The sequence below is a fragment of the Olea europaea genome, unplaced genomic scaffold, assembly GCF_002742605.1.
Source record: "Olea europaea var. sylvestris unplaced genomic scaffold, O_europaea_v1 scaffold311, whole genome shotgun sequence".
Classification (NCBI taxonomy): Eukaryota; Viridiplantae; Streptophyta; class Magnoliopsida; order Lamiales; family Oleaceae; genus Olea; species Olea europaea.
The window spans coordinates 486622-503970 of record NW_019249854.1 but is presented as its reverse complement, the minus strand read 5'-3'; the positions used below and the strand labels follow the sequence as shown (position 1 = coordinate 503970).

General features: G+C 34.9%; 1 protein-coding gene across 1 annotated transcript; it reads left to right on the top strand.

Moving 5' to 3' along the window:
• Nucleotides 1-10564: 10564 nt before the first annotated feature.
• LOC111385247 (zinc finger CCCH domain-containing protein 20-like) lies at nucleotides 10565-12084 on the top strand. Its single transcript, XM_023009624.1, has one exon. The coding sequence runs from the start codon at nucleotides 10688-10690 to the stop codon at nucleotides 11777-11779; it is 1092 nt and encodes a 363-aa protein (XP_022865392.1). The 5' UTR covers nucleotides 10565-10687; the 3' UTR covers nucleotides 11780-12084.
• Nucleotides 12085-17349: the final 5265 nt, after the last annotated feature.

Below are 17349 nucleotides of genomic sequence, written 5' to 3'. Positions count from 1 at the left end.
CGCCCACCAATCTGTGTTTTTATTTCGTCTAATTTTCTGCCCACCACCAATCTGTGTTTTTTATTATGTCTTTTGCCGGTTAACAACAACAATTCTACGCCTCTTTCCATGTGTGTGAATGTAATTAATTCCTTCAATTGCTGGTCTTCTCTCCAAAGTTGGCAACTTTCCCCTGTTCTTTTTTGCGTGCCAATGTATATTAGGGAAAAATCCATAAGTAAGAGTTTAAGTATCATACATTTCATAATAAAGAAAATAAGTTTTAAATTACAAAAACATATTTTTATTAAAATTTATTTATGATTTAATTAAATTATTTATTAATAAAATATATTTAAGTCACAGATTTATACAATTTGATCACAAATTAACGATTTAATTAATCATTTAATATTTTTTTGTCACAATTCAAAAATTTTATAAGTCATAATTTATTCATTTATAAGTCACAATTTATTTATTGATCACAAATCATAAATATTATAAGTCACAAATTATCAAATTATCAGTCACAAAATTAAAACTTTTATTGGTTTACAATTCCCTTGTGCCATGATGCTTTACGAGCGAGTGACTTTTCCTTCACGAGCTTATTTTCCAAATTGAAATTATGAAGAGATTCCCTCGCTTGACAAATAGGATCTCATTTATTTACTGTAAATTATTAGATTAATTGGTCACAATCAATTTTGGGGTCACAAATTAATCAATTGTAAGTCACAGTCAAAACTTTTAGATCACATATTACAAATTAACCAAGTATTAGTCATACATAATCAACCAATCACAAGCATCAACCCCATTTTCAAGCAGTCGTTGTCGTGGCCACCAACAACCACACCATCATCGTTGCGACTACAGCCACACCCCACCGCAACTACAAGCAGCGGCACCATCACTACCGCCTCACCCCCACTAGCTCTCCATCAACAAATCAGATCCAAAACGTAATCTCTTTATTGTCATCGTCGTCGCCTCAACAATCACTGCCATCAGCACCTATACCATTTTCAATAACCACCACACCCAAACACTCCTTCACAGAATAGGCAAGAAGAAACCATCGCAGTACATCACTCCGACTAGCCATCGTATCCAATAGCCAGCCAAAAACATCAAACAAAATCGTCGCCACTAACTAGCTCCAACACTGTCACCTAAACACTAGATCACAAGCGTACCAATCATCGCCCGAACACCAACAAAATCGCAACCCAAACACCAGACCTAAACTAGAAGTCACAAAGAGAGTTGAGCATAGAGAAGAAAGAAAGAGAAGGTAGAAGGAAGATAGAGAGGCAACACCCACCACTCGTCTAGCAGCGTCGATGGCACCCCATTCCTACAGCAGCAATGTCAACCACTATTGCAGTGGTGTAGGCACCATCAAGCAAGCGTGATGGGAACATGATAAAACTAGCGTCCATCATCGAAGATGATGGGGCACCAGGTGTGGTGGTGGCGAGAAGATGACAGCAGAGACGAGAGTGAGAAGATAAAGAGAGATAAGGAGGAAAAATCTAACGTTTGGTTCATTTGGTGGGAGTGGATAGAGATAGGGGTTAAAATTGATTTATAATAATTAAATTAATATCTAATTTGTGTAATAGTAAACTTAGCATAGGATTTATTAAATGGGTTCTTTAAAAGTGGACTTTTATGTAATTTTCACTATATATTAACCTTCACACCTGCCCATCTTTGTCCAATTCCAATTAAATTCCAATTACAACCACTAGTCCAAAAGGGGTCCAAGCCCAAATAAACTTTTATCCCTTTTCAAATTGGTTTGAAGCCCAATTAGTGAGATATTTTTCATCAAGTCACCACTTTTTCCACTTAATGAAATTTAGTCCTTGATACAAATTTATTTGTGTAGCCCATATCTTCTTTAGTTCAATTCAAATCCTTCAACTTTTAAAATATAGAGTTTGATACCTAAACTTTCCATCCAATGGCCAATTGATCATTCTTTCCTTTCAAATTGCTTTGAAACGAGTCCAACACTGAAATAAACAAAAATTAGCCCAAGTTAAGTAAAATTCAATAAATTGACGATATAAAAACTTAAAATAGTATGGTCTGAATAAGTGCATAATATGCACTTATCATTATTCCAACGTGCTTGTTTCTAGTAATCATTATAGAAATTTGCTATCAATTTCAGCGTAGTTCTCAAAATGAAACAGTTGGACTAATGATCAATCAACAGAACACAATTCCAGACACCCGAAACTCAAAGCTTGATCAAACTTAGGTTTCAAGATTGGTGCATTAGAGAATTATCAACCAAGTCCATGTTTAATATGTAGCACTTGATAATTTAATAAACAAAATTCTAGCTCGTCAATTTAACTTTCCATTATTTCATTACTACTAGTACCTAGTCCTCCGTGTCAAACATGCCACAATGGGACACGGGATGCATAGGAAAAGGAATATCGTACGATAGAATGGATGATTCATGTTCTTTCAACACATGTGAATCCATACTTGCAAATTTGAAGCCAACAAGTCTCTGAAGCAATAAATGAACTAAGCACCCCATGTACCTCACATAAAACATTCATCAACTTTTAACAAGATAGTAGGGAAACATGATGAAAGAAAAAACTTAAATTCGAGTTGTACCTGATATTTTACGCTAATGCCTTCTCTAGCATGAATTTTGAATGAATAAATAATGCCACATGGATGAAAATCACATACAGGTATTCATACTCCTCTAATTTCTTGTGCTACTAACATCGGCATTTAGGAGCAGAGCCAGTGGAAAAAAAACTCCTGAATTCATACATAGGAAAATAAAAAAAAGAAATATGATCCCATCCCTCCACCCCTGTCGACATTGACTTCCTAATCCAACATCGGACATAGGTCAAAAATGTGTATCATCTTGATTGGTCAAACCTTTTCAAGACACCAGAATTTTGTGCCTATGGATTGTTGTGAAATACGAGGTCACACATTTTTACATACAAAGAGGGGGGGGAGGGGGGGAATACAAACTAACCATTATTATCAAGGAACTCTTTTCTTTTTGCAATGAACACAAACAAGGAACTTGAATACTTAAAATTGGATCTTTCATTTGAAATTGTATAAGGTTTGTTCAAATTTGAGTTAAATTATATTTGATGTTTATTATTCTTATTCTCCGTACTTAATCTCTTCTTTCGTTAAACAACTGTTTGAAAGTTGGATACTCCATCACTCCTAGGTCAAGTGTCGAAGTATTCGAACATATTTTATTGATAATTACTAAAAAAAAATATAATGCTTGTATAAATCCAAAAATCTGAAGTCTAGAGCAATACTTTTTAATCGTAATTATTTGGTGTCGAGAAATAGAATAAGAACCTCTTCTCTTGTCCACTTCTTTATCTGAAATAGATCCTAATTTTAACCAAATAAAATTAGTTAATGTCTTTAAACATGACGAGAGTCAACCAGCTCGAGCTCTTCTCAAGTTCGTCACGAGAAGCAACGATAAGGACAGGACAACTCCTACTTGCTTCACACTATTTTGAGATATGATACCAAGATTTCAAGAATTTAACAGAAAGAATAATAACTCAAAATATGATATATGTTCATTTTTCAAGAGACGTGATAGCTAATCTACTTTATATTGAATTTAATTATATTTCAACTATATAATCATCAATCATTTTACTTCAAGCTAGTTAGAATTTGAATTATTGTCAAAACGTGACATGATCACAAAGTGAAATCGACCACTTGAAATGTGGTTACAAGACTTGCTAATTATTATCAATTTAGTACAATTTTGAACGTTTTCAAGTTCAAAATATTGTCCTTGTTTGAGTCTCATTCTTTTGGAAAAATACATTTTTCAATAGTTTTTTGACATCATTTCAATCACACAATCTTCAATTAAATAATATTACACGTAAATTCAAAAAATTTCTTCATTTTTTAACCACATATTTTCCATCAATACACTATTAAAAAATTCATTATTTTCAAATAAAAAAAATGGGGGCTCAAACAAGGACATTGACGCAACGTGACAGTCACAATACAACATCGACACTATTTGATCCACTTAAAATTGTGGGCCCTCTATAGTTTATAGTTTAAATCATGGGCCAGTACTACAAAGTTGACGGGCGTCATTATGGTAAGGAAGCGTGAAATGAGTTTAATAGAAGAGTAGAGGAAATCGTGCTTTTTAAGCTCTAAGCTTTTTCTTATAAAAAAATCTAGTAATATTTTTTATTGACAGATCAGATATGCAATTTAAATATATTTTTAATATTTGATTTTCTATATTCACGAATTTCTATCTTAAATTTATTGTTCAATAAATATAAATTTACGTTAAAATTAGTCTGATTAAATTCTCGTCACGAGAACATAGCTAATTGATTTACGGTTTAAATAATCAGAGGGTACACTAAAGATGTCATCAAATCGTTTATACATAGTATATCATGTATTTTCGTATAACTAAATTTGTCAGCTCATGAGGTGGGGGCGACATCGAAGGCATGCGGATCCTCGAGGATTTGATTATTAAATTTTTCGTTTTCTCTAATCTACGTCGAAATCAATTTTTATATCGTCATTGATCCAACACAAGAACAGCCACATAATACAAACGAAAACTGGTCACTAGTGTGGATAAGGTTTGAGGATGTGGAAATTGAAGGTAACTAAAGGCAAATAGGGGCGAAAAAATAATATGTATAGAAAAAGAAAGTTAAGGTAAGGTGGGGTGAGTGGGGGAAAAGGACAAGGGATCTGAAACTCAAAGGACAGAACACAAATTTGATCCATATCCGAAAACCAATTTGCAATCTTTTTCAGCTTATCCGCACTCAATACACGTGTACCTACTTTGATTGCGACGTTTCATATCACGTGATATTCACGTGATCCTTGGCAGATTCTTTGTAATTTGGATTTGGATTTGGATTTGTTCAATTTTAAATAAATAATTATATATTGAGTAATTTAATAGCATGGATACCAATAAATTTAATTTTAATCAAACTATTATAGGCAGCTTAAGTTCGACGTGTTAAAAGTTTAATTTTAATTTTAGTTTATTGTAAAAAGGTCGAATGGATTTTAACTTATTCCATGTACATGTTTGCTATTTTACTTTTTATTATGAGTACATATTAGATTAAACTTTTAAGTGCTTATAAATAAGTGTCATAAATAATGTGTAATAAGAGTTATATAAAAGTTGCTAAGCCCTCGTTTGATCTTTATTTTTCGAAGTATGAAAATGAAAAATATAGTCGTTACGGGACTCACACAAGAGATAGAAAGTTAAATACAGTGACTTGATGCGATGAATAATAATCATATTTTTCATTTTTGTGATCAAAGAATGGAAATCAAACGGAGGCTAAATATGTAACTGAACTTTTGACTTAAGTTAAAGTTTGAAGTTTAACTTCAAAGTCACGTTTCCTCTGTGAAGTCATAATGGATGAATTTTATTACTAAAGGATTTACTATAAATTCAATCAAAATAGGCTTCATGATACATTGTGAGGTGGCATTAACTGAAAAAAATAATAATAAAAAGAAGGTTAATCTCATATTTACACATTTAACTGACTTAGAGTATCTTCAATGGATAGGTGAATTGCACCAAAAGTGTGGTACATCACCCATAATGTTTACATGACAAGGAAAAAAGTAAAGGTCATAGTTATTAACCCTGACTCAATCGTTGATCCTAACAAATTATCGGAGCATCGAGTCGGTGGTTCAATCAATGAATCATTGCTAAAATGTAATTTTAATTAAAAAAATTTGAACAAAAGGACAATGATTAAAATTAGATTTTTAGTAGATTTTGATAAAAGCTGATAAAATATATGGTTAAAAAGTTATGAAACCCATGAAATATATGTTTAATATTAATTGTTTGACTTTAACTTAAATTAAAATCAGATTTTAATCAAATAAGGGCATATAGTGGTTAAGGTGGTGATGTTTTATAGTAGAAGCAAGCATTCGCACCTCTACTAATGCAAATGGAGTATGAGGTTTTTGCTTTGGACAAATTTAATAATCAATCGGTTGACATTGAATCGGTTTCGATTTCTCTTAAATCGTTTGACTCGGTTGGTTATTGACTAGTCAAATCGATTCATTTGTTGAATAGAATAACTAATGCACTCGGATTGGACCATTATTCAATTCATAGATTCTCATGTAGGACTAATCGACACAATCTGTATTTAATAATGGGGTATAGTAAAAATCCTTCACTTTTTTTTTCTACAATTTATCTTTATGAGATTATGTGTACAGTTAATTTTAAGTAATGTTATTCATGATAGTTCACTACGATAATCGTCCTACGTGACTTACATATGATGGGTGGTTATTTGATAAATTAATGTCGTAGTTTTTTATTAACTCATGTATCAAATAACTACCTATGATGTGTGTGTCACGTAGGACGGTTGTCATGGTGAATTACTACGAATAACATCATTCTTCAAAATTTATCTTTACCTTTTTCTCTACATTGTCTCTCCTATGCATGTGTCACACAATTAGTGCAATCCACACTCATATTGGATGTGCTCTTCTCTATACTCTCATTTTACTTGCCACATGTACATCAATTCACATTGTTTCATTGGAGATGCTCGTATCATTTCACCTCGAATAATGCTAGATACAAAGCGAGGACCATCCCTCTAGTAACATTACATGTGATGTTGGAAGAATTGACAATACCAATTAAATGTGTGAATACAAGACCTAATTTATTTTTCTTATTATTTAATATCACGTTACATGTGAATTATCCCAATTTATATATATAACATTAATCTTTCACCTCACATCACTGCCACAACATGGGAATCGTCCCCACTTTAATTTTAGTCTTAGCAACTTAATACATATGGTTGAAAAATTTAACCCTAAATTGCATAATGGACCAAACTTATCCATTTTGACTAGGCGGCAGTCGTACTTCGTAGACATACCAGCTAAGTACAAAATTAACATAACATTAATTTGCACATAAATTGCAAGGTCGGTGTAGGCCATTTAGCTTCTTCAAAAAAAAAAAAAAAAAAAAAAAAAAAAAAAAAAAGGTTAAACCCCAACCTTAAGTGTCTCTTTTGTCCCGCTCCTAGAATTTTGTGAGGGACCAGCTAAGTACAAAATTAACATAACATTAATTTGCACATAAATTGCAAGGTCGGTGTAGGCCATTTAGATTCTTAAAAAAAAAGAAAAAAAAAGGTTGAACCCCAATCTTAAGTGTCTCTTTTGTCCCGCTCCTAGAGTTTTGTGAGGGAAGTAAATCGCGAGATGTATCCCAACAGGCCAGGGAACAAGAACTGCTTATACACTGCGCCTACAAGGAGTCAAATTCCATATCTCAAGAATCGAACCACCACTCTGTGACTGCCAGTAAGTCGTGAGATAACCTCACTCTTGTCCTTTGTACCACTGGACTATGTCTCAGGGGCGCCATTTAGCTTCTTTTATTTGGGGGCTGGAAGACCATTGCTTTAAATTAAAAGCATTTTAGTTTATATTTCATGTCAATTACTACTTTTTTTAGTTCAATGAACCTAAAATCATGACATATATAGTGTCATTTCATGTAACGATATTTAGATCTCTTTTAAAGTAACATTAAGATCGAGATATGATAGTACTTGAAATAATTTTCATGTATAGGGACTCAACCTACTGTTAAATCTTGTTAGGTCACTCGACTTCGTTTACTACACTCATAAGTTTATCTTGTAGATCACCCTTTTTAGTTCTGCTAGAAAAATTAACGTTAAAATCTTATGTGGCTAACACGTAAAAATTTTTCTCTAGGAGAACATTTGAAGGGTACGACTTTTAAAAGTATAGTGCTAAAATCGAACTAGAGTTTTCTCTGTTCAATAAAAGAAGATTTTCCATGCTTAGCTAAAAAAACATATCAAAATTATTTTCAAGAATACAATAAGTATTTATAGGCGGCGATTGAACTCTCACAATATTCTGAATTGATACGAGCAAAAATTGAGCTCATGTATTGAGCCTCATTCTACAAAAATTCAATTTTTCATAAACTCGTTTTTAACGACATATTACACAGAATAAAAATATTTGTATATGTAAATTCAAAAATTTTCAATATTTTTCAACAACTTATTTTTCAAAAAATCACTATTACAAAACCTTCTCTCAAATAATGGAGCGCAAACACACCCTAAATGTTAAGAACATGCAATACACAATTTATAAGAAAAGAAACTCAATTAACTTAAGTAATAAAAACGAAATTTTAAAAGGTTCAAATTTCCTCCTCGATAGGCAATGATGAAAATAAAAAATAATAACCTCCACAATTTCAGAATATATTTTTGGATTTTTTTAAGTGTACAATTCACACAACCCCCTCACATGAAGAGGCTCCACGATCAGAGAACTGTTATGCTTGGTGTACAAAGTGGCTCTATATTTTTATCCGTGAAATAAGGCCAGAAATGCTACGGATAGTACGGAATAGCGCAAGTTAGCACAGCAAACGGTTCCATATCTAGACAACACGAGGGGTGGAACATTGCAATTTTGAACATGCTAACAGGCCCCGACCCGACTCTTTAGGTTAACAGTGTCGACGTGCCCCAGAATAAACGGGTTGATTGCAAAATGGCGAAGAAATACACCTCCACGTTTCAGTCAGTTTGACATCCAACTTATCGCTTAAATATCGTACAATTGTTGATCTTCCCTCGAAATGACTAGATCTTTTGGCAAGTTTTCGTGAGTTAAAATGCCAGTAAAATTAGAAATGACAGTACACGCGGAAAAATTAATTTCACCGCGTTGTTGACGCAGTACAAGACAGTGAGTCACGGGAAATTCATGGCTGATTTTCCTCAAATTTAATTATGTGGGTCGTCATAGATAGATGTCGGGTGGAAACTACGAGAGAGTAATGTGCAATATGATAAATAAGTTTTCAAAAATTTTTTTTTTTTTTTTTTTATATTCAAGTATTCCATCTTACACCAAACTAAATCCTGGACCTCCAAGACCCTTGTCCCTAGAACCTTGGAGGGGGTAAATCGCGGGTTATGCCTCAACTGGATCATAGATTCCCCCATTGCCTGTACACTTCTACGTACAAGAGACCCTCCTCCACAGTAATTGCTCCATACCAAATTTTTTACCGCAGATTCCCACCAAGAAATCTTTTTATCTTTTGTATACTATTTTACAGTGTCTAGTCAAACTCATCAAACAAAATATATAGTTATTCTTTTTTAATATTGTACTTACCAATGAAATATACTTTCAAGGCTATTATTCTACGAGTATATTTAGAAACAAGATGAGGTAGAGCTCGATCATTCAAATTGAAATAAGCAGATGATTTTACTTTAATATTTAAAGCATGTAAAAGCGGCTTGAAGAGAGGAATATGATATAAAAATAGGTAAATAATCAAACTTAGTGCCTGTTTGTTTCCCATTTTTCTGCGTAAAAAGTCTTTTTTACCGTTGGAAGCCTGCAAGTCACCTACAATGTGAGAGACCAGCCAAAAAAAAGAAAAGGCCAGGTGGGGCACATCAACATTCTAATTTCTTCTAAAAATGAGAAATAAATAGCAAACAAATAGATGCTTAGATAATAGACACTTGTATTTCTAAGAGATAAAAAGTGACATTTTATTGAATAATGCTTTTTAGTATCATTGTGCAAGTGACGTTAAATGATAAATTTAATAAAACATTGAATTAAGTGATTCATTTAAGAGTAATCTTATTTAATCTAACTAGAATTATAACTCAAATCTATGTGACGTTAATGTGACATTAAATAATACGTGGAATTAAATGGATAATTTTATTTAGTATATCACCCACCATCACATCAACCGAGGTTATATTTCAATGGGACTAAATAGCATTATTTATCATTTAATTATAAATATCATTTAGCTCATGTTTGTTTTGATTAAAATTTAATTTTAATTTAAATCAAAGTCAAACAATCAATATTAACTATATTTTTTATAGGTTCCACCACTTTTCAATCGCACATTTCAAAAATTTATATCACAATTTACTAAAAAAATCTAATTTTAATCCTTACTAAACATCCTCTTAATACTAGATTTGTGTTACCTAAACTGGTATATTAATATTAGTGGTATTAAATAATATTAGTCAATACTTGTTCCATTTCAATCATTCTCAACAAAAACGATACAAAAAGCAAATTTATTAAATGCATTCACATCTTTACTGCAAAAATTTAAATCTTTCTGCAAGTTTAACTCCCGAAAAGGACAAAACCCTAACTTCATGGAATAAATACTTGAACAAGAAATAAAGCTACACCTTACCGACCCCAAGATTAATCCAAAAAAATAAAAGAAAATAAAGCTACAGAGACTTTCCTTTACTTGGAGACAATCCAAACAAGTCCTTATTTAGCGGCCCCACAAGGGCCCGTACTGCCCAGTCAAAATTGAGCCTTTAAAGCCTGTGAGAATTTGAAGTAAATGCAAAGGTAAGGTTAGCCTAAAGATATTTAACCTAACCATGGTTAAGTTAAATTCTAACCATGGTTAATAAAGCAGTTTATAAGGGCTCCTCCTCTACCAGTTCAGGGTGAAGACCATGAGGTCCATGACTGTGGCTATAAGGTGAAAAATCTTCTGGTGATGATGATGATCGGTGATACCACGAAATCGAATCCCACCATCCAAATTCCGGCGTGGGATTACCATTTTCTTGATGATCCAATGGCCCACATTCATTCCACCGGCCCTGATGTTTCTTATTATGAGAGCGCTTTATCGGCGCTGCAGAGGTTTTTACCAGGGAGAAAGGACGACGACGTTTTGCAAGGAGAAAATGGTGGGTCTGATGATTTTGATATTCCGGTTGATGCATTTTCGTGTGATGATTTCAGGATGTTTGATTTCAAGGTGAAGAAATGCACACGAGCCAGGTCACATGACTGGACAGAGTGCCCATTTGCACATCCCGGTGAGAAGGCCCGCCGGAGGGATCCCCGGAAGTACCATTATTCCGGCACTGCGTGCCCGGATTTCAGGAAGGGTGTGTGTGGAAAGGGGGACTCTTGTGAGTATGCGCATGGTGTATTTGAGTGCTGGCTTCACCCGGCTCGCTACCGTACGCAGCCATGCAAGGATGGGACCAACTGCCGCCGGCGGGTTTGTTTCTTTGCTCATACCCCGGGACAGCTTCGGTTGCTTACTCCTGAAGGGTCTCCGCGTCATCTCGGATGTGATTCGTCGGTTCGACTTGGACAGGACCCTTTTATGAATGCGGGTGTTTATGGTCTGTACTCACCTCCGTCTTCTCCGACGACTGGGTCACCTCCGGTGTCGCCGAGTCGAAACTCGGTTTTTGGGCTGGTTGAGTCGATGCGAGGACTGCAGATTAACAAGGCTAGGATGGGCATGAGCCCAAGTCTGAGCATGAGCCCACCTTCATGGGGTCTCAAAATGGGTTCCGTGTTCGGATCTCCTCGTAGCCCATCAACTCTCCGACCCTTATTCACGAGCCTCCCTACAACTCCGATCCGGGCCCCAACTCGTTCCGGACTCACCGCATTCGACATTTGGGAAACATGTTCCGAAGAGGAGCCAGTGATGGAGAGAGTCGAATCCGGAAGAAAGCTGCGTGAGAAAATCTATGAAAAACTGAGCAAGGAAAACTCGCTGGACCGAGTGGAGTCGGGCATCCCGGGTTCCTACTTCGGTTGGGTTTCTGAACTATTGCAGTGAATCGGGTTGGTGGATGATGTTTTGCCTTGGGTGAATGCATTACATTTCGTTGCTGAATGCTTAGATTCCATTGAAGTTGACTGACTGTTCTGTGAATATTATGTTAATTAAATGAGATGGAAGGGAAGGGAGATTAAAGTGATCAATCTCTATTTTGTTGTGCTTATTTTGGGGACAAAAATGTAAATATGAAATCTAGGAAGGGTGCTTCTGGATTCTGATTTGCAAAATCTCAAGTAAATATTTTCATGTTCAATTTGTAATTTTAAGGTTGTTTTTCTAATAATCCATATCATCTTATATCATGATTCTTACTTTATATTATCATCATCTTGATAAATAGTAAAAAGTTAGGTTTTGTTTGATCATTCTTACATGCCAGTAGATAAATGCTATTCTAAATGAAGGCTGTCCTAGGTTATAATTTATCAACTCATTTTAAATTTAGGTGAATTGATAGGTTCTCCTATATTATAATAAGTGAGTGGATTTATAAGCAACAAAGTAGGTGGTGGAATGCTAGATCCGTAACGTAGTCTAGTTGACAAAAATCTTACAGATAAGTAAATTTTTATGCGGATGGCTTTTTGAAACTTATTGAGAATGAAAAATACAGATTGATTGTTGTATTCGTATGTATCAAGAATGTGTTACTGGAAAATGTTTGCTGCACATCATCTTTTTAATTTTTTTTTTTCGCAAGTTGATGATGGGAAATGTTACATGTACAATTTTATTATAATAAGTGAGTGGATTTATAAGCAACAAAGTAGGTGGTGGAATGCTAGATCCGTAACGTAGTCTAGTTGACAAAAATCGTACAGATAAGTAAATTTTTATGCGGATGGCTTTTTGAAACTTATTGAGAATGAAAAATACAGATTGATTGTTGTATTCGTATGTATCAAGAATGTGTTACTGGAAAATGTTTGCTGCACATCATCTTTTTAATTTTTTTTTTTTTCGCAAGTTGATGATGGGAAATGTTACATGTACAATTAGTGTTGTCACAATAACACACATGGGAGGGGACCATGAATTTTTATCACCCCTTCTTATGTGTGGTTATCATTCAAGATTGTCAATTTCGATTGTACAACTAGCAAAATTCATTGATGATATGGCAAGAAGCAAGTGGAGGATTTTTCCTTTTTAATTATTTGATGAAAAATGCTACTCAGCCAGGTGCAAAATCAGGCTAAAAAACAGGAAGTTGAGGTGGCAAAATCTCGGTCCTTAGATCTGAAAAAAAAAAAAAAAAAGTGAAATCAGGGGCTGAGGTGCCACCTTAGCCCCTGTTTTTGAGCCTGTTACTCAGCCTGGCTCAGTAGCAGGGCTGTTATTTGATTGGTAAAATTTTGACTCAATCAAATTTCGTCATATCGTCTGTTGTTAAATAAATTTGTAAATTATGATATACACGTAGTACAATTGTGTACACATATTGAAAACGAGTACATTTTTAATGAAACTATACCAAAGAGATCTTGACCTGATCGTCTTAGAGAAGAGCATATATAATGGTGGGCTTTTAGTCAAAGATGGGATCATGTTGACAAGATTAGTTGCTTGATGTGGAATTTGAAACGATAAGCATGTCCTTATCAATCTTATCCTCACTTTAATAATTAGCACTTGCATTTTGTTAATCGATCACATGTATCATTCAATTTATACTTTTGAAAAGAAATCTTATAGTGAATGAATCTTGAGGTTCACGGAGTTCTTGAGCTATGTTTGGTAGAAGCTGCAAGAGTTATGTATAATTCTAGTATGACAATGTGCTACGTGGAATACACGACATTTTTAACAGTTTTTTCTAAAGATTTCTTCAAAAAAGCCAATGAAAATTGAAGGGCATAAATGGTCATCTTTTTAATCCAAAAATAGGTGACAAAGTTTAGCTGTTAGGAAGTGAGAGGTGTACTAAAAGAACAAGCAACCAAATGTTGGTAGTGATTGGAATAGTAAAACGGAGTAGACAAGATCATTGATTCTAGTGTCGCTTGCTTTTCTTAGGTCCCCGACAAAGAAAGTGCCAAAAAATTGCATAACCCAACCTCAAAAGCTGAGAGATTTTTAACTTTGAATTCATTCTGTCTGTCTAGTGGGATTTGGTAAAGTCTCGAAAACTAGGACTCATCTTTTACTGTGTCATCCTGCATGGTGGTGAATGGGACCAGATACAATGAACAAAATTTTCACTTCTTGGAGAGGACGGATCCAGATTTGAATTTAAAATCGGCCTAATACATGAAAAAAAATCTTACTCATTAAAAATCTATTTTTACAATAAAAATAAAGAAAATTACCCTAAAAAAAATTTCAATTGGACCTTAGGGGGACACTACAGCCTAGCCAGTCCCGCCCCTAAATCAATCCCTGCTTCTTGGTCTTTAATATTGTCGGATATGGTCAATGTTCGTAGGTCCCGACCTTTTCAAATCCCGAGGATTCGAAAGGACCTTATTCACGATTCCATTCCCATCATGCTTGGGATTACGTTACCCTCGATTACAACATATGCTCGAGCACTAGATATTGCTTGGTTACGACGTTTTATGACTACCATCCTCGGGAGTCCTCGTGCCCTTCCCTAGGAGGACTCTTATCTCAAATATGTTACCATCAAGTTATGCTTAGCCTACAATTATAGTACAGGTTCAACACCCCTCTCAAGTAGGATTTTTTAAGAATAGGATATTCAAATAATTTAGTCTTACTAGAAGTGTACTACCTACCTCTATAAATTTAGAGCTTCAATTCATTATTTAGGTACATTTTTACATAATTTTTAGTTCATAGCTTCATGCACAAATTCTCTCTCTAACTTAAGTATCGTAGGGGTGATAAGGACATACCCCCTTGCTTTTGTTTCGGGTACCAAAAGATCTCGTTCGTACTCATCCTCAGTCATCAAGCTTGAAAATCAACAGGTACGACTTTTGATAACATCATTGATGCCGACTGTGGAAATACGTACCAAAAGCTATGGTTAGCACACGTTCAAGTCTTCCTCCAACAAGCTCATCCGTTCCAAACCCTCATTCTCCTCCTGAAGATCGCCCTGTTCCTCAAGAAGAATCATCAGAAATACTAACGCTCCAACCAGTAGTTGTTATTGTTGGAGCTTTTGAAAAGCTCCGTCAACAAGTTGACAAGCTAACTCAATTGCTAAGTCAAAGGAATTTACATCTATCACCTACATCGACTTCCCAAAGGGATTTTATGGTTGATGCCAGAGCTCGAGTGTACCCTATGTAGCCTTGACCTCGAGATCAATGACCATGGAGTCTGTGAAATTGCCAAGATCATTCAAGAGGAGATCACGACAAGCGTGCTTCGGAGCACTAAGGGGCCAATAGGTTTTACTTCCAGCAATCCATTAACGCCCGAGATTTTCTCATATCTATTGTCGGACAGATTCAAGTATCCTCGCATAAAAGAGCATGATGGGACAACCAACCCAATCAACCATCTCAATGTTTATACCGATGTCATGAATCTACAAGTGGCATCGGACTAGGTGATGTATAAGGCCTTTTCCCAAACTTTGACTAATGCTGACAGGGATTGGTTCTTGATAGTTTAATTCCATAACCTCATTCTCAGATTTGGCTGATAAGTTATCTGCCTTTTTCGCAAATAGTAAGCGCATCAAGAAAATGGCAGCTTTCCTCGTGCAGCTTCGCCAATGACAAAATGAAACCCTACGTGATTTTATGACGATGTTCAATAAAGAAAGACTCAAAATACCCGACCTACATATTATAGCAACTATCTTTACCTTCATTTATGCCATAAGGTATGAGGCATTCAAACATCTTTGTCAAAAACTCTACCATAGTCTGTGATCGAGCTCCTAACCCAAGGTGAATATATATATTAATATGGAGGAAACATTGAATCTGAGGAAAATTGGATTGACCTATGAAAGGGCCGAGCATAAAAGGCCACCCTCCACAAGAACTTCAAAATAAACGGAGGCAGGATGTACTACCAACGTCATTCACCAGGTTGAACACTTCCAAGACTAACATCTTGATGGAAAACAAAGATATGAAGAAATTGAAGTGGCCTTCAAGGATGAAGTCCCCTCTTGATGCTCGGGACAAGAGCAAGTATTGTGACTTTCATCAGGATCACAATCGTACCATGAAGAATTGCAAGGCTTCGCAGCAGGAGATTGAGGCCCTTATTAAAAGAGAATTCTTGAGTTCTTATGTTGATCATGATAAACGCCCGAGGAATGATTGTGACAGGGGAAAGCCCCTGGGGCCAGAGGTAATGATCAGCCTATAGCAGGAACCATTAATATTATCATGGGGGCATAACATCTAGAGGAGATTCGAACAATAAATGAAAGTAGTATGCTCGACAACATACCCAAGGTTCAAGAATAGCTCATGATAGCCTTGAGGACATTACGTTGCTTCTTGGTTGAACAAGAAGTTCAAGTAGAAAAACTCATGTTAGAAAGGCAAGATTCTCCAGAATTTCAGTGTCAATTTAAAGGTCAAAGAACAAGATCATCTGCAGTTTATTTCGTCCAATCACGTGCAATTATAGTTAAAATAGTTGCACTTTACTAAGTGATACCCCTGTTTGGTCTGTAGTAAAATCAGATTTTGATTAAAAAAAGATGGAATATATGATTTAGAAAAGATGTGGATCCAACAAAATATGTGATTAAAATTAATTGTTTACTTTAAACTGAAATTTTAATAAATTTTAGTTTACTTTGAACAAGAGCTTTAAAAAAAAGTACATTTTTGGGTACAAATATATGTTAATCGTACAATTGGAGAAAAAAGTACATACCCACAATAATTTACCATGAAGTCTGATCAATAATAAAAGTCATTTGTGTATGTATACAAGAATGGAAAAGATACAAGAAAGTTATTCATCATAAAGTCGACCAATAATAAAATTAGTCGAAACTCTGAAAATTGACCTTATTCATAGTAAAATAGACATTTTGTCAATTTTAACCAAGAAAGATGCTAACAAGGGCGTCATTTTGTACCTTGACCTCCAAAATGAGGTAACCTAAACTTGCGTTGGTTTATCATAACTTTTAAGTACTTATATATAATTAGTCTTACATAATGTCTCAATAATGAGTAATAAACTGTGAATAATACGAAATGCTATTTAAAAGAGGGTCAAACGAAACTTTGAATAATTGAACTACTTTTTAAGGCAAATTCTCAAAAACAAATACAAAAATTAACTGCATACCACATCTCTTGGAATATTACATACAGAATCTGCAACTACAATCATGCATTTCAGTAACACAATTACAGGCAATGTTTCAGGAGAAAGATGGAGTAAACTCATTTTTGGCTAAACTGAATCAGACCGTTTCCTCTCTTCTTGTATAGACCTAAAAATTCGAGCAATAGATTCCGTAGCAGTCATGTCATTGTGAGGCACAACCTTGATCGCTTGTGAAGCGCTTTCAGGTAAGGAAGGCTAAGGGCTGCAGTCAGGGATATCAAGACTTGGAGAAGTGGGGAAATGTTGAAACATGTTTCTTCCCTCCATAGCATTACCAGTCCCAC

Bases quoted from the DNA above. Each gene is read 5' to 3' on its own strand.
- LOC111385247 (XM_023009624.1), top strand. From the start codon at position 10,688: ATGATGATGATCGGTGATACCACGAAATCGAATCCCACCATCCAAATT.